The sequence below is a fragment of the Telopea speciosissima genome, chromosome 7, assembly GCF_018873765.1.
Source record: "Telopea speciosissima isolate NSW1024214 ecotype Mountain lineage chromosome 7, Tspe_v1, whole genome shotgun sequence".
NCBI lineage: Eukaryota > Viridiplantae > Streptophyta > Magnoliopsida > Proteales > Proteaceae > Telopea > Telopea speciosissima.
Window position 1 is genome coordinate 66,902,074 of NC_057922.1, and position 20,186 is coordinate 66,922,259.

General features: G+C 41.3%; 1 protein-coding gene across 2 annotated transcripts in view; it reads left to right on the forward strand.

Annotated features, from left to right (window-relative positions):
- Positions 1 to 19,510: 19,510 nt before the first annotated feature.
- Positions 19,511 to 20,186, forward strand: part of LOC122669936 — a 31,504-nt gene continuing 30,828 nt past the window's right edge. For both annotated transcript variants that reach the window (XM_043866853.1, XM_043866854.1), the window contains exons 1-2: positions 19,511 to 19,678; positions 19,792 to 19,920. In XM_043866853.1, the coding sequence (XP_043722788.1) occupies positions 19,607 to 19,678; positions 19,792 to 19,920 (201 nt within the window). In that variant the 5' untranslated portion in view covers positions 19,511 to 19,606. The remainder of the gene's footprint in view (positions 19,679 to 19,791; positions 19,921 to 20,186) is intronic.

A 20,186-nucleotide genomic window follows, 5' to 3' on the forward strand; every position in this document is an offset into this window, starting at 1 on the left:
GATGAAACTCATAGGCAAATATGAGTTTCAGATATATTGCATTCAAATGGTTCATTGTGTTACCCTTGATTTACTGTCAATGATTAACATACCTACGGGCTTATAGGCAACGGTAAAACCTTTGAAGGGCTTGTGCTTAGAGGAGGTTTGCTAAGAGTTTAAGGATTAGTATAAGAAGAACACTTTTTATCTTGTATAAGAAGAACATTATTCCTATTACTCTTGCTTGACAGCAAATTTTTTTTTTTGGGTAAAATGCTTGACAACTATCAGTTGCATAAAATGGATAATTCTGTCAATGGGAATAAATACACTACTTGCACTAGCTGTACAAGCAATAGGACACTGCCACATAAAAATACATGGGTCAACTGAATTTGATAAGGACACTAACCAAATTGTTAGTGAGAATACCCAGTTTGGCTTTGATCATAATCCATAATCACTAGCTGTTCGCCCTTATGGTTCACAGAAGAAATAGTCATTGCCCATTGCTTTAGGTGAAAACCAATAACAGATACAGCACAACCTCATTTCTTGAAAGCCCTTTATTTGTCTGACCAGATAGAAAAACCAGCACTAGACTATGATCCTTTTCTATTATTGGTTGGTAAGCAATTGTTGTATTTGTGAAATTGCATCCAATTAACATTTTAAACTTGAAGAGCTCTGTTTGAACCTCATTGTTGTGTGTTCCAAGGTTAAAATATCGGTATCGGGTATCGTATTGGTTGGGTGATTTTAAGAGACGTATCGTATCAGAGATCCGTATCGTATCAGAGATCCGTATCGAACAATACAGATACGCATAGAAATGGTCAAGATACATATGGAATTACACTTTTGGAACAAAAAATAATAGAAATAAGCAATATATAACAAGCGTCATGCATAAACACTAAAATGGAGAATAATGTATAACCAAACAAGTGCATTAAATTGAAATTGTTATAAAAGATGAGGTTTCTTACATGTTGTAATTGTCTATAGGCATGAAGAGTATTGGATGATGTTGCAGCACTCCTTGATTCGTTTTATTAGTCTAAAAGTGTACAAAACTAAGATTAAATGCAAGATTTTAGACTCTTGGTTGAGAGTTTTCCTTCATTTTTCCATTAGATTAGGAGTTGTATCGAGTCTGTGAGTGAAAATGGCTTTTTTATGGAATGTATTGATGGTATTGGTATGTATCGAGCCATATTGGCTGCTACGTATCGATACGTATTAAACCAACCACAGAACCCTTTACTGGATGTATCGATGGTATTGATACTTATCGGTTGTATCGTATCGTATCGGCCGATACATTTTGATACAATTCGAGACAGTCCATTTTTCCACAAAAGAGACGTATTGGTATGAATCGTATCGGTATCGACCGATACCGATGCATATCGTATCATATCGTATCGTATCGGTCGATACTTTAAACCATGGTGTGTTCATATGAACTCCAAATTGATGAAGCCACAATTTTCTATCTATTGTGTCTAAAGAGTTTCATAAATCCCTGGGCTCTAAAAATTTCCTCTCTTCCTTTACTTTTCTATGGTAGTTTGATGAATAATCAGTTGGTCAGGTCTAGTTATACTTGGGGTCATCTTAAGCCACTATTATATATTGTTGGAGTTGTAAGAGCTTGAATACCTTGCTGTTGGCCTAATATTAGTTGTTTATATTTATGGGAATTGATGTATACAGTATTGTTCTTCTTGTTGTTATGTTGCTTTGGTTTTCTAATTTCAATAAAGTTATATGTAACAAGGTATTGATTCAAACTTACTGTTGTTGAAGTAGTACTTGGACAGCAGCTTGCTTGAATGAAGATCCTTGAATAAAAACCAGAACTTGAACAGTGTTGAGTAGCAAGAGAGCTAGAACAAACCACCCGGGCTTCACACCGCAAGGTGTCAATTACATCAAACACCAATCCTACCAGCCTTGATCGAACACAAGACAGTTCTCCTTGGAGAAGACAAGTTGCAGCAGCGCTTAAGAGGATTTAAAAAAAAATAAAAAATCTGTGAGGTAAAGAGAGCCCCACGAAAATTTACTTATTTATAAAGGTCAAAAGGCCAAGTCCTAATCAGCCTAGGAGAAGGAAAGATTCCCCTAACCGACATAGTTACAAAGCACATCCTCTCCTATGAACCGTGGAGAGGAGTGGACCAACTTAAATGGTCATGTGACTTGTTAGAAGAGGTTGTGTGGGCCCATTATGGGTCTTGGGATTAGTGCCTGGCGCTAATAACAAGAGCCCTTTTATGTAATGTGGTTCCTTCTTTTTTCTGGTGTTTTTGCTATTCTGCCCCTAACCCTATATAACCTTTGTATACTTTCATTATCTAATTGAATAGAGCTCACAGCTGTGAGAGTTTCGCTTCTCCTTCCTTCTTCTTCTTCTTCCTCTCTTCTCTTCTCTGATTTTCGCAGGTTACATGGTAGCAGAGTAGATCCACTAGGACTGGTGTACACCTTGCGAGATTTCCTTTCTCCTTTTCTCCTCTTTTTCTTTTTCCTTTTCTACGATTTCTGGTTGAACTAACCAGGGGTCTGCAATCGTAAGAACAGGGGTGTTCTCACCCCTTTGTTTTTTGTTCATTCTTTGGCTGCGGGATTGAGAGTGTTGCTGATGGAGTAAATCTGCTTATTCCAAATATAAAAGCAGATTTCGACTGATGTTGATGGTGTTGGTTGTGAGGGATTGAAGACCGAATGATGTTGATGGTGTTGGTTGTGAAGGAGTGAAGACAGCAGGTTGCTGGATTGATAGTTTTCGTGTTTTGATGGTGTTTATGGTACTGGCTATGAGAGATTGCTGACCGTAGGATGCTGGGTTAGTATTCTTTTTCGATACTTATATGCTGTGTGTGATGAAGATACCGTATGATACTTGTTGGTTGATTCTTCTTTTCATTCTTTATGGTGATTCGATTGGTGTGAGTGCTGTTATATTTAATCAGATTGGTGGCAGCAAGGTTGCCGATTGCTTGTATTTGTTCTCCTTTAATTTTCTATTGGTGATTCCATTGGTATTTTAAGTGAGCAATATGGGTGATGATGATAAGAGGAATGCAGTGGTTACGGAGGTTGTGTCCTCATCCTCCAATCGAATCACGAAGAAGAAGCTTGAGGGGATCACTAATTTTCAGCAATGGAGGAAAATTGTGAACCTGGTTTTGACAGAGAGGGATCAGCAGGCACATCTATCAGGCACTAGACCTGCTGATGATCCAACCTGGGATACGATTGATGCCAGAATCCTTGGACAGATGTAGAGTTCAATGGAGAATCATATAGTGGATTTGGTTACTCATATTGATACTATGAAGGAACTGTGTGATTATTTGGGAGTGTTGTACTCTGGCCAAAACAACCGTATATATGAATATCTCAGGAGTTCTATCGGACTGAGAGGAAGGGGCGCTCTATCAGTCAATATTTTGTTGACTTTAAGAGAATGTATGAGGAGTTAAATTCCCTTCCTCCTATTTCTTCTGATGTGAAACAAATGCAGACCCAAAGAGAGCAATTGGTTGTTATGGGTTTTTTTGGGAGGCCTTGGACCAGAATTTGAGTCGGTTCGATCACAGATTCTTGGTGGTGAAACTGTAGCCTCACTCACGGATACCTTTGTTCGCGTTCTTCGAGTATCTCGTGAGAGTTCTCATGATGCTACGCCTGCAGTTGAGAGTTCTGCCCTTGTGTCACAAACAGGGGCTGGTGGAGGTGGCCGTGGAGATGTTGGAAGCCATGGGGGAGGCCGTGGCCGTCGTGGTGGTCGTGGCACAGGAAGAGGTCAGAATCAGCAAGGTTTTTGCCAGTCTGGTACCTCATCTGATAGCTTGGGTACTGTAGGGACTTGTCATCATTGTGGCCAACCTGGCCATATTCAAAGGTTTTGTTGGAAGTTCCATGGGAAACCAGCACAACAACAATTTGCTAATTCTGCTACTAGTAGTGATTCGACACCTCAATCTCAACCCACTGAGGGTAAGGTGGTAGTCATGTCTGAGGAGGAATTTGCATGGTACAATCAATTGCAGATTTCACAGCCCACTTCTTCCACCACTACTCTAGTAAGGACAGGTAATGCAACTGCTTGTCTCTCAGCTACATCCCGCCCCTGGATTATTGATTCAGGGGCATCCGATCACATGTCTGGAATGTCAGGTATCTTTTCCTCTTTGTCTCCGTCATCTTCTAGTGTTACTTTAGTTGATGGATCATTAGTAAAGGTTAAAGGCATCGACATTGTTCACCCTAGTTCATCTCTATCCTTGTCTTCTGTTCTCTACCTTCCCAATATTCCTTTTAACCTTATATCTATTAGTAAATTGACCAAAGCTTTCAATTGTTCGGTGACATTTTATCCTGCCTCGTGTTTTTTAGGATCTTGCTATGAGGAAGACGATTGGTTGACGATGGGAGTCAGGGGGGCTGTATCTGCTTGATGGTTCACAATCTGTTGCTTCCTCCAGTGTCGCTTCTCATCATCAAATTCATTGTCGGTTTGGTCATCCCCCGTTGGAGAGTCTTAAAAAATTGGATCCTAGTTTTGTGTCCCTTTCTAGTATTGAATGTGAGTCGTGTTAGTTTGGGCAACTTCATCGTGTGAGTTATCCCCCTAAAATCAGTAAGCGTTCTGTTAGTCCTTTTTCTTTAGTCCATTCATATGTATGGGGTCCTTGTCCTGTTACTTCCAACTTGGGTTTCAGATATTTTGTCACTTTTGTTGATGATTATTTAAGAGTTATATGATTATATTTAATGAAAAATCGTTTTGAGTTATTCTCAAATTTTTGTGCTTTTGTTTATGAAGTTTATACTCAATTTGGTGTTTGTGTGAAAATTTTACGAAGTGATAATGTAAAAGAATATATATATATATATATATATATATATATATATATATATATATATATATATATATTGTTTGGATGAATAAATAATTCAATTACCAAAGGGAGAAGAAAAGGGGGGGGGGAGAGGATACAAGCAAAAGCTGACACAAGCCCTACCAAAAAGCAAGGACAAGACAAGAGCCCAATCCAAAAAAAAAAAAGAGGCTAAAAAATAACAAGCCATGCAAACCAAAGAACCAAAGAACCAAGCCCGGCTCGAAAAAGGCCAATTGACCCGGGTTAATAGGCTCACCGCTTTGAGCATTGGTTCTATAATCTAAATGGAAAGGCGAGTTCAATTCCAGGGCGGCCAAGGAGTAGAAAAGGTAGGGACGCTTCTTAGGGAAAGAAGAGGAACTGGGGTTACGGCGACGGAAAAGGCGAAGAGAAGGGGAGGCGGCAGGGAGGGGAAAGCGGGTAGGGGACGGATTTGGGCCATTTAAACCAGATGGGCCAGACAAAGAGGTGCAAGGGGAGGGATCTGGGCCAATTAAACCAGATGGGCCAGACAAAGAGGCGCAAGAGGAGGGGTCTGGGCCATTTAAACCAGATGGGCCTGATGGGCCAGACAAAGGGGCGCAAGGGGAGGGATCTGGGTCATAAGGAGAAGGTCCATCCAAGGAGGGGCCATAGATGGCCTGGGCTACAGGGGGAGACGATAAGGAGGGGACCACGTCGGTGGAAGGGGACATCGGGGAGAGAGGAGAAGTGGAAAAGAGATTTTTAGACGGGGAGGGGACCACAACGTTGAATGGGGTAATCGAGGAGGGAGAGAGTGTAGTGGAAATGGAAGGGGGAATCGCGGAGAGGAAAGAAAGGATTTAGACGATGATTTTAGAATGGAGGTGATACTAAGATATGAGGGAAGCGTCTTGGGGCAAGATTGCAAAGGAGTAGCAAGCGTAGCAGTCACAGTAGGAGTAGGGACAGAGGGGATTGGCTCAGGAAGAAGACATGGGTTCTGCAAATTAGAGAGGGGAAAGCTGCACCATCAGATAGGGACTCGACCTGGAGGAGAGAGAATCGATTAATAGTCAGGGATAGCAGGGGGGACCAGTTGCTCAGAGGGACAAGGACTTCTGGGAGAGATCGACGCCGGGCGATCCTTCCGGCCAGATTTTCGATGGCGGCTTGTTCTCTTGCCGCGACTAGGGCTGCACTGATCAGAATCGATTGGAAGAGAATTAGAGGCTTTGACAGAGGGGTTTCTTGGCTCCAAGGTAGTGTTAGGGCCTTCGATAGAGGAGGGTAGGGCAGGGGAGGCTTCTTCAATGGCTTTGCTCCCAGCCTTCGGGCATTCTCCAGACAAATGACCAAATACTTTGCACGATAGACACTGCGGGGGTCTCCAATCATAGTGAACAGCCTGGTTGAAGGAGAATCCTTTGTCATCAACTACAAGGATGGAAGCTGGCAGTGGGTGAGTCCGCCAAAACATCCACGGAAATTCTGGCGAAAGCGAGACGATCCTTGAGCTTTGTTCTACCATCTGAAAACAGAGGAATTCCAAGGACTGAGCCAACCATGCTAAGGCCTTCCTTACACCAGAAATGCAAGGGGAGCCCAGGAAGAGAGATCCAGATTGGGAGAGAACTGAGATCGAGGCGATGAAGCTGAAGGTATCGGTTCCATTGCCGGAGAAAGAGAGGTTTTCTTCCAATGTTCCAAGGACCTCCAGCCATGACTCTATCTCGGTCTTCGTCTTCAGCGAATTTAAAGATAAAGAAACCATGGTCGAGCAGGTATGTTTCAAATCGACTCTTAGTTTTCCATTGCTTTGAAAGAGAAGCTTTCACAAGGGGGAAAGGGGATCGGGATCCCATGAAGTGCCCCACTAGGCAGTTATCCCATTTCTTGGTCTCATGGAAAAGGAGATCAGCTTCGTAATGGGCTGCCTTGGAGCCATTGATGATGGTGGGAGGGATAAAGTGCAGGGGGAAGCCATCGTGGGAAGAGGGGTTCTGGGATGGGAAGAGTGAGGACCATGGTCTAGGTTCAGGGGTAGGAAGAAGGGAGGCCCTGAGTTTGGTCGGACATAGAGGATAGGGTTCAGGCCATGTTAATTTGAGGAGATTCACCAAAAAAATGGTGTGACTGAAAGAAAGAATCGGCATTTAATGGAAATTACTCATTCCTTGTTTGAGATGAAAGTTCCTCAGATTTTTTGGGCAGATGCTGTGATGACAGCTTGCTACCTAATTAATCGTATGCCATCTTCTGTCTTGAAGGGAGGGATCCCTCATTCTTTGTTATTCCCTACTGAACCATTGTTTGCATTACCTCCTCGTACTTTGGGCTGTGTATGTTTTGTTCGTGACCATCGGCCAGGGTTGTCTAAGTTAGATCCAAAGGCTATCAAGTGCATTTGTTTGGTTATTCACGTAACCAGAAAGGGTATTGGTGTTATTCTCCTGTTTTGCATAAATAGTTTGTCACAACTGATGTGTCATTGTTTGAATCCATTCCATATCTTGCTGAACTAGTTGATGCTTCTGAGTTAGATGGTGCCTTTCCTGTTTATATTATTCGGTATTCTTTGCCATAAGATCCCGCTCCTCGTCAACGTCCTCCTGTCATCCATGTTTACTGTCGGCAGCCAACGGTAGCTGCTGCCCCCCCCCTTGGGGCCTTGATCTTGCGGAATCTATCACGTCCTCTTCCACAGCAAGTCCTGCAGAGAGTCCTCCAGCTGACCCTATTATTTCAGATCTTGATCTTCCTATTGCCAAACGGAAATGTACTCGTAGCTGTACTCAACATTCTATTTCTAATTATGTTTCTTATTCTGGTTCGTCTTCTCCTTTTCGTTCTTTCTTGTCCACTGTTGAGGCCCGTCCCCTTCCTAAATCTGTGGCTGAAGCATTATTTAGTCCTGGTTGGAGGACAACTATGGAAGAAGAATTGTCGGCTTTAGACATTAATCACACTTGGGAACTTGTTCCGCTGCCCCATGGAAAGACTGCCATTGGCTGTAGATGGGTCTATGCTGTGAAGGTTAACCTGGATGGTTCTCTGGCTCGGTTGAAAGCGAGACTTGTAGCGAAGGGTTATGCACAGGTGTATGGTATCGATTATTTAAATACATTTTCACCTGTGGCCAAGCTGGCTTCTGTTCGTATTCAAATCTCTCTTGCTGCTTCTCACCATTGGCCCTTGTTTCAACCGGATGTCAAAAATGCCTTTTTGCATGGTACCTTGCACGTAGAGGTCTATATGGAACAACCACCGGGGTTTGTTGCTTAGGGGGAGTCTGGTCTAGTTTGGAGGTTGAAGAAGTCCTTGTATGGACTTAAACAGCCTCCTCGTGCGTGGTTTGGTCGCTTTACTGAAGTTGTTCTCCAGTTTGGTCTGTCGAGGTGTGGTGGTGATCACTCTTTCTTTTAAAGGCAATCAGGTGCAGGGAGGATTTTTCTAATGGTATATGTTGATGATATTATCATTACTGGTGATGATACAAAGGGTATCATGGATTTAAAGTCATATCTGCAACAGAAGTTTCAAACTAAGGATTTGGGGAAGTTGAAGTATTTTTTCGGAATTGAAGTGGCTCAATCTCAGAAGGGAGTCTTTGTTTCACAAAGAAAGTACTTTTTGGATTTACTTACTGAAATAGGTACGCTTGGGTCCAAGCCTTGACTCTCCTGTGGATCACAATGTAAAACTTATTGCTGAAGGGGGAGATGTACTTAATGATCCTGAGACGTATAGAAGATTGGTGGGTAAATTGAATTATTTGACAGTTACCCGACTAGATATTGCTTTTCCTGTTAGTGTGGTGAGCCAGTTTCTCTCATCTCCTCGGACTTTTCATTGGGATGCGGTTCTTCGTATTTTACGCTATCTCAAGAAGGCTCCAGGTAGAGGGATAGTATACCGAGATCATGGTCACAACCGAGTTGAAGGTTTTTCAGATATTGATTGGGTAGGATCTCCAACTGACAGGAGATCCACTACAGAGTACAGCACATTTGTTGGAGGAAATCTGGTCTCTTGGAAAAGCTAGAAACAAAGTGTTGTCGCTCATTCCAGTGCCGAGTCAGAATACAGAGCTATGGCTCACTTGTCATGCGACTTGATGTGGATACAACAGTTGTTATCTGAGTTGGGTTTCAAACCTTCAGTTCCCATGCAGTTGTGGTGTGATAATCAAGCAGTAGTTCATATTGCTTCCAATCTTGTGTTTCATGGATGGATGAAGCATATTGAGATTTGACTGTCACTTTGTTCATGAGAAGATGCAGAATGGGTTGATTATTCCAAGTCATGTTTGAACTGGAGAGCAGCTTGCAGATGTGTTTACCAAACCTTTGGGTAGTGGGTGGATTGACTATATTTGTAACAAGCTGGGCATGATTGATATATATGCTCCAGCTTGAGGGGGAGTGCCAGAAGAGAGGTTGTGTTGGCCCATTATGGGTCTCGGGATTAGCACCTGGCGCTAATACCGAGAGACCTTTTTATGTAATGTGGTTCCTTCTTTTTTTCTTTTCCCTGGTGTTTTTCCTATTGTGCCCCTAACACTATATAACCCTTTGTATACTTTCATTATCTAATTGAATAGAGCTCACGACTGTGTGAATTTCTCTTCTCCTTCCTTCTTCTTCTTCTTCCTCTCTTCTCTTCTCTTCTCTGATTTTCGTAGGTTACATGACTAAAATGTTCTCTTGACCACTGAATTAAGATAAAATAAAAACTACTTAATTACTTAAATTGACCACTGGTTTAAACCGGTTCAATTTAAAACATAAAAATATTAAAATAAAATTAACTATAGAAGCTAATCCCATATGCAACCTAATTATCCATATTTATGTCCATAAAAGTGACTTATTACATTGAAGACTTATTCTTAAGCAAAGAAGCCCAGTTTGGTGATGAATCTGTATCACCTAATCTCTTAATGCTTATATAAAAAGCAATGATGAGGTGGTGGTAGGATGATAACTCTCCCACTCTTGTTTCTATTTCTCGAGCCCGTGCATTTTGCGAGAACCAGTATTTGTGAGCAAGGTTTTAAAACTCGGTTTCGACCCGCCAGAAACCGAGATATGGTCGAAACTAGTCGAAACCTGTGATTTTTTCCCAGCCAACTTGAGTTGGTGGTTTTGATGCCCAGAAATGCTTTTTTTGATCTAATTTTTTGTATACAACCTATTTTTTAACATTCTAATTACAATGCATGAACTATTTTTACAAAAAAAAAAAAAAAAACTCAAAATGGTACTTGTGGTTTTTGACCCAAGTTTGATAGTGTATATTGTTCTTGGACATTGGATGGAAACCAAGACAGACACTTATTTATGCCAAATATTAAATGGTTTTATATTTGTCATTTCATTTATGCCAAATATTAAATGGTTTTATGTTTGTTATTTTATTTTTTTAAGATATTATTCATAAATAAGCAAATGCCCCCTATTTGAATCCAATAAAAATAATTAAAAAATCAAATTCCAAAAGGATAAAAATTCAACCCCCCCAGTTCACGAACAAAAACTGGATTTTTGGCGGTAGGTGATATTTTCAACTTTTTTTTTGTTGGGGGGGGGGAAAGGGAGGGGGAAGGCACCAGCCAGGAGACTCGAACTCGAGACCTCCTGGTGAGCATGGGCATGAAGAGCACCACAGCTCACCAACTGCACTAGGCAACTGTTGGTGAAATTTTCAACTTCTAATGCTGGGGTTTTTCTCAAATCTAAAAGTTCCATAAATCATAATATGGTAAAACATTTTAAAAACCAGAAGTGCAGAAAAATATTCATTCGTTTTGATGTCTAAAAATATATTTTACTTAAAAACATTTACTTAAATGATATTTGGCATAATTAAGTGTCTGTCCTGGTTTGTGGCATAAGTGCCTGTCCTGGCATAGTTAAGTGTTTGTCCTCCTTACTTGATTGTTCATACTGGTGACCTCATTGATTTTGTTTTAGATCCTCCTCCCATGGCACCAAATGACGGGGGAGATATACAACAAGATAATGGGGTGCAGATGGTGATGATGACAATGATGATGCTCTACAATTGGTATAGGTGATGTGAACAAGAGGAGCAACCTTCTTAAGCCAGCAGTTGAACCTCAATTGATGAGATGATCTACCAAGGAGCGACAACCGTCTACCAAAGTTTCACCACATCAATATATGAAGATAAATCAGAATGCTTAGAAGAAGCAAAGTTCGATGAGTATTGAAGCCATGCAAGAGAAGTAGCTGCATGATGAAGTACAAGCCTTGATTGGTACGATGTTTTGATCTGTTCCATGATTCAGAGTTGTTCATTTGAGGGACTAGCACTGCATAGAATGGCACACGCACAATGTGTACAGCATTGCACAAATAGTGGTGTATACAGAATGGTGCATGCAGAGAGAGTGATGCACACAAAATGATACATGCACTAAGAATGTGCAAGGTGAAGAATGAGGTGAGTAAACTATTTGCAGAGGAAAAGGAACCACGTTGTAGGATTGGCAAGATGCGGTGGGTACTCCTACAATGTGAAAAGTTTGATGTTTGTCATGGTGAAAAGCCTGTGTTGTAGCGATACATAGATGTTGATATGACAAATTTGGGAGATCTCTCCTCGTGAGTTGGAGGGGAGTTTGTTGGGAATCTCCTCACGTGGAGGGGGACCCACACATTATTTGGTTAGAAAGCGGTGTAGCACAAACCGCCTTCAAGGCGGTTTTCTCATCTCTTAATGCTTATAGAAAAAGCAATGATGAGGCGGTGGGAGGATGATAACTCTCCCACTCTCGTTTCTGTTTCCCGAGCCCGTGCATTCTGTGAGAACTAGTGTCTGCGAGAAAGGAGGTGGAAAAATAGTATCTCTATTTTTGTACTTGGGTTATAGTGTGCGGCGTGCCGGCGTGGATCTCCTAGTTCAAGGATGTAGGAAATGTTTCAGTTCTTCATATTTTTGTCATTGCTAGTATTGAGGTAAGAGCGTTATTGTTCTTGTGAATCCACATTATTTGGTGAGTTATTTTGATATCCAAGAGTGGGTTATTTCTCTTGATGCTTAGCCTCTAGTTTACCTAGAGAGGAATATTGTAACACCATTATTATTTGCATGGTGAAAGTTTTACCTGGATGAGGTGCCGTGGTTTTTCCCTTTCACCTTGAAAGGGTTTTCCACATAAAAAATTGATGTGTGCTTTTGTAATATGGGTTGATTTGATAGAAAGAATCACTCTCCGTCGTTGCTCCTGAAGATCGACATCCACAAAGCTTTTGATTCTCTTAGATGGGATTACATTGCTCAAGTGATGACTCAAATGGGGTTTCCTTTGCCCTTTGTTCACTGGATCAGCTCTTGCATCTCTTCCCCAAAGTTCTCAGTTTTGGTCAATGGTAGTTCGACAGGATACTTTGGAGCTTCTGTGGGGATTCGACAAGGCTGCCCTCTCTCCCCTTACTTGTTTACTATTGCCATGGAAATCCTTTCCAGGCAAATTCGGACTTGCACTGACCAGCAACTCATCATTCCTTTGCCAAAGTGTAAAGGCCTAAAGCTCACTCACTTGGCATTTGCTGATGACTTGATGATTTTCTCCAAGGCATCGATTGCCTCCTTAGAGTCTATCTTGCTTTGCCTCTATCAATTCAAAGAGTTATCAGGGCTTCGCATCAACCCCTCCAAGACTCTCATCTTCTTTGTTGGAGTTTTTGAAATTGACAAAGCCAGCTTCCTCGCCATCTCTGGGTTCCTTGAGGGTCAGCTGCCTGTCAAATACTTGGGAATTCCTTTGATCCCTACTAGGCTCTCTACTCACCATTGTACTCCTTTGTTGGATATGATCCGGAAGAGACTTCAGCTCTGGAAAAGCAAGCTTCTTTCTTATGCTGGTAGGTTGGTCCTCATCAGATCTGTTTTGGAAGCCTCTTATATCTACTGGTCGGGTGTCTATGGACTCCCCCAGTCTACTATCAAGGCTATGGAAGCTCTTATGGCTTCTTTCCTTTGGAAGGGCTCTGACGCCACAAGGTTCCTTCATCCCTTGAGTTGGGCTGCTGTGTGCCTTCCCAAGAAGGAAGGGGGGTTGGGTATTTGGCGTATTAAAGAAGTGAACTCAGCTGGCATCATCAAGCTTCTATGGAAGATAGCCTAAAAAAAAAAGAGCATTTGGGTGGATTGGATCTACTCGGGGCCCCTCCGCCACATGGACTGCTCCCGCTCTACCTGATGCTTCTTGGGTTTGGAGGAAAATCCTTGCCAGCCGCCCCTTGGTCCTTCAAGTCATTCGCTCCAACATTGGTGATGGTCAATCTACTTACCTTTGGCTTGACAACTGGCATCCTATGGGAATTCTTCTTCACCGGGTTACTCCAAGATCCATTTACTCCTCAGGCCTTCATAGACTTTCTTTGGTGGCCGATATTCTTCATCACAATAGTTGGGCTCCTCCAACATCTGGCCCCATCCTCACCCCTATCTGGAATGAGCTTCACTCGGTTATTAGAAGGGCTGTTTCTAGAGGAGATTGTGTTACTTGGTCCTCTAACAGCTCTTGCTCCTTCTCTTCAAAGGCTACCTGGGATCTTATTCGTCTGAAAGGCCCTTTGGTTTCTTGGCATAGACTTCCTTGGTTCAAGCATCACATTCCTAGGCACTGCTTCACAGCCTGGAGAGTCTTCAACAACTGTCTCCCTACTCAAGCTTTTCTCCGCAGCCGCCAGATCTTAGTCTCTCGTGCTTGCTGCCTCTGCTGGAACAATGATGAAGACCTGAACCACCTCTTCTTTGAATGCCCAACTGCTACTGCAATCTGGAAGGGAGTCCTTCTCAAATGTTGGCCTACCCGAAGACGCATCCTTCCCTTCTCCAGAGAATGGATTTGGATTGATATGACTTTTGCTGGATCCACCACTTGTGACGCGGTCGGGAAGTTGGCCTTTTGTGCTACTCTCAACCATATCTGGATGGAGTGAAATTTGAGAAAATGGGCTTCCAACTCTCGGACTTACCAGAAGATTTGGGACTCCATTTCCTTTGAAATTAAAGCAAAGTTATCTCTTCTTCCCCCCTCTTCTTGTATAGACACCCCTAGGAACAGGACCATTGTTCAGTCCTGGGGTCTCTCCAATGTTTCCTTGGTTACTCCGGCAAATGCTTAGGCTGGCTGGTTTGGCCCTCCTGTTGTGGGGCCCTTTGTAATTCTCCTTTCTTCTCTCTTTTGGTAATGAAATTTTTATTCACCCAAAAAAAATATGGGTTGATTTATTTCAGTGTTATTATTTTACACATATTTGGTTATCGTTGTGGATCTCCGTTAACTTGCACACAGGCGTTAAAGGGTTAATTTTTCCCAACATAACCAGCTATGATCTAGGACAGTAGGTCAACAATAATCCTTAATAGAGAAAACCAGCAACCTGGTGTAGAGGGCTCTAATCTGCTTCCTGTTCAAGTCGGTTGGCTTAACGAACATAGGGAAGGGTTCCTCAAAATTGGAGGTTATACCAATGGTCGGATTAAGAGATATAAGTGGAATCTATCTAAATAGACAATAAGAATGGAGTTAGTAACCAAAGGAAAACAAAATAGCAAGTATGATGGAAATAGAAACTAGTATCATAATTTAAAAACCAAAGGCAAAGATGGTGTTGTCGCTGTTCTTAGAAGAAAATAGAGAACTGCCAACCATTAGGGAGATCAATGGATAAGTATGGTGGCTATTCCAACCCTAAAATAGGATCTGAAATTGAGAAGAAGATAACAGATGTTAATGGACAAAATATTAAACAAAAGAGTAAATAGAATCAAAGAAGGAAGCTGAAATGCGCAAGTTATAGGGGAGCAGTAGATCCATAGTTGTCCCGGCGTCACGGCGTCACGGCGAACCAAGTCGGTGGAGGGGTGTCTGATCGATATACCAACACGTCGCCTGCCTTGGCGATCATATCAACCATGACAGAATTGTAATTAATCTGAAGTTGTAAAGGAGTGGCAGAACTGTAATTTAATGGAGTTAAAGAGAAAATTAAATGGGCTAAACAGAATAGCAATAGAGAATATAGGGGGTTTTATATAAATAATATAAGTTGTCCTTACTTGCAATTTTAAAGTCTTAATGTCTTCTTCAACCTTGCAATAACACGCTAGAAAGAGAGGCAGAGAGGCGGTGAACTAGATTAGTTCCAGCAGAGGAAACTCCTTCTTATGAAGACGATTCTCCCTGCAATTTCTGGAACAAAATTGCAGCACCAAGGTCTGCCGATCCCAATGAGAAATAGCCCCAAAATTCTGCTGGCAACTGAATGGTGAGATCTGAAATCAGATCTGGCAGATGTCTTAGTTGCAGGTTACTTTGAAAAATTGAATCTCACAGAAAGAGAGACTTCTGGATATGAAACTTCCAGGTATGGATCGCCCAAGAGAAAAGAACTTATAGATCAAATCTCAGAACCAGTCGATGTTTGTGTAAGGATCTGGCTTTCTAGAATCTGGTAGTACCGCCCAGAAAGAAAAAACTCAAAAACCAAGGCTAAAATAGGAGATTTAGGGAAACAGGGAGTGGGTCTAAGGTTGGGGAAGAAACAAAAAATTAAAGAAGAAGAAATCGAAGAGGGAAAGAGAGACAGGACGCCATGGCGTAGGTCGATATGCAAATTTCTCGAGCGCCAGGATGCCATGGCGGTGCCATGGCGACGCCATGACAACTATGAGTAGATCTGACATTGAAGAAAGGATATGTTGGACCTCTCACTTTACTGTGGAGAAGGAATCCCATCAACTCCAACACTGACATCCCACCAAGGTTTCCCTACTGTATCCCACAGTAGAGCAATTCCGAATCCCAGATTACTATGCTCTGTTTCTTATAGAGCTCACAAGCTCATGGCTAAATTGTCTCAAATCATTAGGCTAGTGTAATTGCCTACTCTTTATTTATAAATTCAATGAAATGAGCAAAATAGGAAAGCCCTATGTATGGTTGGGAGAATCCCTTACAACTTAAGTCTTCTTCAAAAGGAAACTATTCGAGAACTTCAATAAAATGAAAATTAGGGGCTGGAATGTAGGACACTTGTCCGGCCTTCTAGAAACACTGCTAAAATAAAGAATGCAATTTACTAAAATAGAAACTAACACTAATCCCGTATAAACCTTAATTCCCTCTTATTTGGGCTTATAGAATTGGCCCATTACAATAATGGGGGAGCATGGCCCCTGCGCACATGGGGGCTAATGTTTGCACGCGCAGAAGCGTCTTCAGGGGTAGGATTTCCGCCTTTCATAGGGGGCGTAGCGGTCATTTCGCCTTCCCACTGTGTCTGGGCATGGGCGGTACACTCCCCCATAGAGAACTTTACTCCTACAATAATAAGCTCAAAACTGCTAATCCCATGGCCCATATAACCCATTGGACACTAAAAAATAAACATATTGGTCTATTCTTGGCCTGGTTTGCTGCTGACCTTATTGTTCTTCTGAACTGCATCATGATGGGGCCTGTGAAATGTGATCAGAACATGTTCGTGAAAATGTCTACGAGAACCAATTTGAACCATCCCCGGGAAAATCATAATTTTTTTTGTTCGTGTAAAGGTTTGTCACTAATGTAATTCTAGATTGGTAGGAGACCAACTGGAACCAATGTAATTTTTTTTGTTCGTGTAAAGGATCTGTTCTTGAACGGGTAATTCGGCTAGGTCAAATATGTGAAAATTGTGAAATTAGGGTTAGGGTTTGATGGGACCTAGGGTTAGATGTTAGGGTTAAGTTAGGAGAGTGGATTATATGGGAGAGAAGAGATGCTGAAAGTTATAGTTAAATCAGATGACTAAATCTGAAGTTATTGAGGACTCCTAGTAGAAATAGGATTGAGGGGTAAACGGGTAATTTCAAACAATTGGCTGGGTGGATGGTAATGAAGTTTGAATCAAGTCTCTCTTAGGGTTTGAGGAAGATTCGATCAAAGTTTCAGCAGGTTCTAACGGTTAGATTTGGTTGGGCAGAATTCTCGCAAAAATCACCTTGCATGTGACCTTCTAGAAGGGAAGAAGAATAATTGCAGAATTTCAATTTCGGACTTGCTTCTTGTTTGAAAATATCTTAAACCTTGCAGAGAAATTCCAGCAACTGAATATGTTTCTTCAGGAGATCAGCTATGGCAGAATCGAAACTTGAATGGATCTTGATTGGAGATTGATGGAGGGGGTTGGGGAAGAGGATGGCTATCTCAGCTCACCCTGGGCATCTCACCCAACCTATCTCAGGATTTTTAACAAAAGGCTAAAGCCAATATTTCATTAATCAAATTCGTGTACAATGCTGGCCCCCCCTTAAAAACTTATATAGAAGACTCAAAAATAGACTTACACACTAAAAAAGAAAAGCCTAACCCTATCCTTAACTAATAAGGTAACCTAAATTGACTAAGAAAATGAAATAATAAAAAAAACAAATTCAAAATAGGACTTTAACTTAGCTACACTATGGAAGTGAATCCCGTTTTCCTATTTTCTACCCATATTTTAGGCCCATTAAATTGGCCAATTACAAAATAAACCCATGGGATCAAAAGCCCAACACATATATAACCCAACCCAAAGCTTATTTTCAATAAAATAAGCCCTCTAAGTGATTTATGTACTTCAGTCACAGTAGCAGAATTTGTACCATTTTTTTTTGGAATAATTGCAATAATATGGTTTAAATGAGTAACACTTCTCAGCTAAACGAGATTGCTTTGGTATGGCCCATAGTTGTCATGGCGTCGCCATGGCGTCCTGGCACTAGGAGAGGTGGCATATCGAGCTACGCCATGGTGGATGTAAATATATCATTCGATGTCTTCCATGGCGTCGCCATGGACGCCATACCACGATATGTTGGCATATCGGTCGATATTTGTACATATAAAAGTTAGATTTAATTTTTTTTTAAAAACCATTTAATAGCTTAGATGCTTTTTTATTAATGTCTATTGGAGGTGTAACTTAAAAGTATACACTTGCAATACACATTATCAATTTATCATAAAGTTTAAAAACAATAAACATATTACCCTAATAATTGGGGGGAAATAGAAATCGCAAAAGGCTTAACAGTTCAAGACTTCGAGGTTGAGAGGAGAGAGTCGAGACGGAGGAAGTGAGGAAGAGTTCGTGAGACGAGATTCCGGCAAGCTTCCTGCAACTCTCGGCAGCAGTTCTTCACTCCTTCGAAGTTGCGAACATCTCCAGCAACCTCCAGGACTCCATTCTGGTAAGTTTTTATTATTTTGTAATTTGTATTTTTGTTTAATTTGGTTCTTCTTCCTCCTCCCAGTCCTCTGCAACTCGATTTTTGAGTTCAGTTCTTCTCCTCCAGCAGTCCTCTTCTTCTTCTAATCTTAACTTCTTCTTCTTGAGTTCTTCTCCCGACCTCGGTAATGATTAGTGATTACACGAGTAGTAGTATCGTTTTTTCCTTCTTGTCTTGCACAACCACACATACGCAGTTACACACAGAGACAGGGAGAGAGTTGAGAGACAGAAGGGGGGGGGGATTTATTTCAGTTAGTACTTAGTAGTCCTCTCGGTTTTTATTTATTTTTTTCTCTTTTCTTCTTCGCAACTGCTTGTACAGTGGGAGATAGTTGAGAGACAGAGGGGGGCCTCTCGGTTTTTTTTTCTTCTTCGCAACCTCTTTGTTCAGTCTCTGTGAACAGGGACTCAGGGAGATAGTCGAGACTCGAGAGACAGAGGAGAGCCTCTCGGTTTTTTTTTTTTTTCTTCTTCTCAACTGCTTGTACAGGGAGATAGTTGAGAGACAGAGGGGGGTGGGAGGGATTTATTCCAGTTACAGCCATAGTACTCTGTTTTTTTTCTTTCTTTTTTCTTCTTCTTGCCTTGCAGTTGCAGGCTTGCTTTCAATTATTTGATAGGTTAATCTATATTTTCAATTTTTTATACTTTCATATACACTAATGGATATTAGTTACACTTTCATGAATTAAACCATAGTGGCATAGTATATTAGTAGTAGTGTAGTACACTTTCATGTTGATTTTTGATGTTATAGGACATATATTATAGCATACTAAATGACATTAAAAATAGAGAACATAAAAAATTAAACATGGTCGACATGCTCGCCATGTCGATATATCGACGTGACACCCTTCCACCGACTTGGATCGCCGTGACACCGTGACAACTATGGTATGGCCTAATTGGGTTTTGGTCCGATTTGGAAATGCATATGGGTTCAGGGACTTGGGTATTTGTGGCGTATATCTGTGGACTTTCTTTTTTAAGAATTCAATTTCTCCACTATCTCCTGCCTCCTTCTGGCCAGGTGTTTGCCAGTTAGATTGAGGTTAGGGTCAGGCAAAACCCATCTTGATGCCAAACTTCTGCCATTGATTTTCATATATATATATATGGCCAAATATTCTCTGTGCCGGGGGCGCAGGCTACACCTAGACACATGGGGGTGGGCAAAATGACCACCCTGCCCCCCTTAATGGCAGGCCCATGTGTCTGGGCGTAGGCTGCGCTGCGGCACAGAGAACATCAGCCCTATATATATATTCTGTTATACTTGTGGCTTTTTATCTGAATTTCACATGCATACAATCTAATTATTTTCCATTATGTTTTTTTCCTCCTTTAATTCTCATTTGGGTTTTTACTAATATTGCGGAGGTTTGTAGGTTATTAGCTCCTTCCATTTCCCACGTTCTCTTCTAGTTGCGATACAAGTGAAAAATGCTGAGATCTTTCATCTTGAGAGCAACCAAACACCAAAGCATTCATCTTCTTCATCACTTCGATCTTCATGTACTCTCTTCAGTTTTCCCAAAGATAACTTTTATTCACTTATTTATATGTTACTTTTATCCTGTGATTTAGTTGTTAGTTGAGTTTGTTTCCAGTAATTTATTTTTCTGCAGAGAGGGTTGCATAGTAGAAATAAAAAGGCTTTGGAGTTTATAGCGAAAGGATTCAGTGCCTTACGGGAAGTTGATAGAGTCATCGATTACACTGAACCGAATGACCCTCGTCTCTTCCCTCTTCTCCGAGTAAGAAACATGTAAAATACATTTTGACTTCTAACTTTACATCTTCAATCTTTGCTTATTTCCATTTTTGTGGTCATTTTTTTAAATCTCTCTTGAATGCGTCCATTTTCTTTTTAATGGTCAACAAAAAATATTTCATTGGTATTGTTGCAAACCAGAATCTGACTGACCAAACCAAAAATAGAAGAAGAGAAAAGAAGAAGAGAAGAGAAGAAGAGAGATGCCGCAAGCAAGGGAAGAGCAGCCTGCGATAGATTAGAATAGTT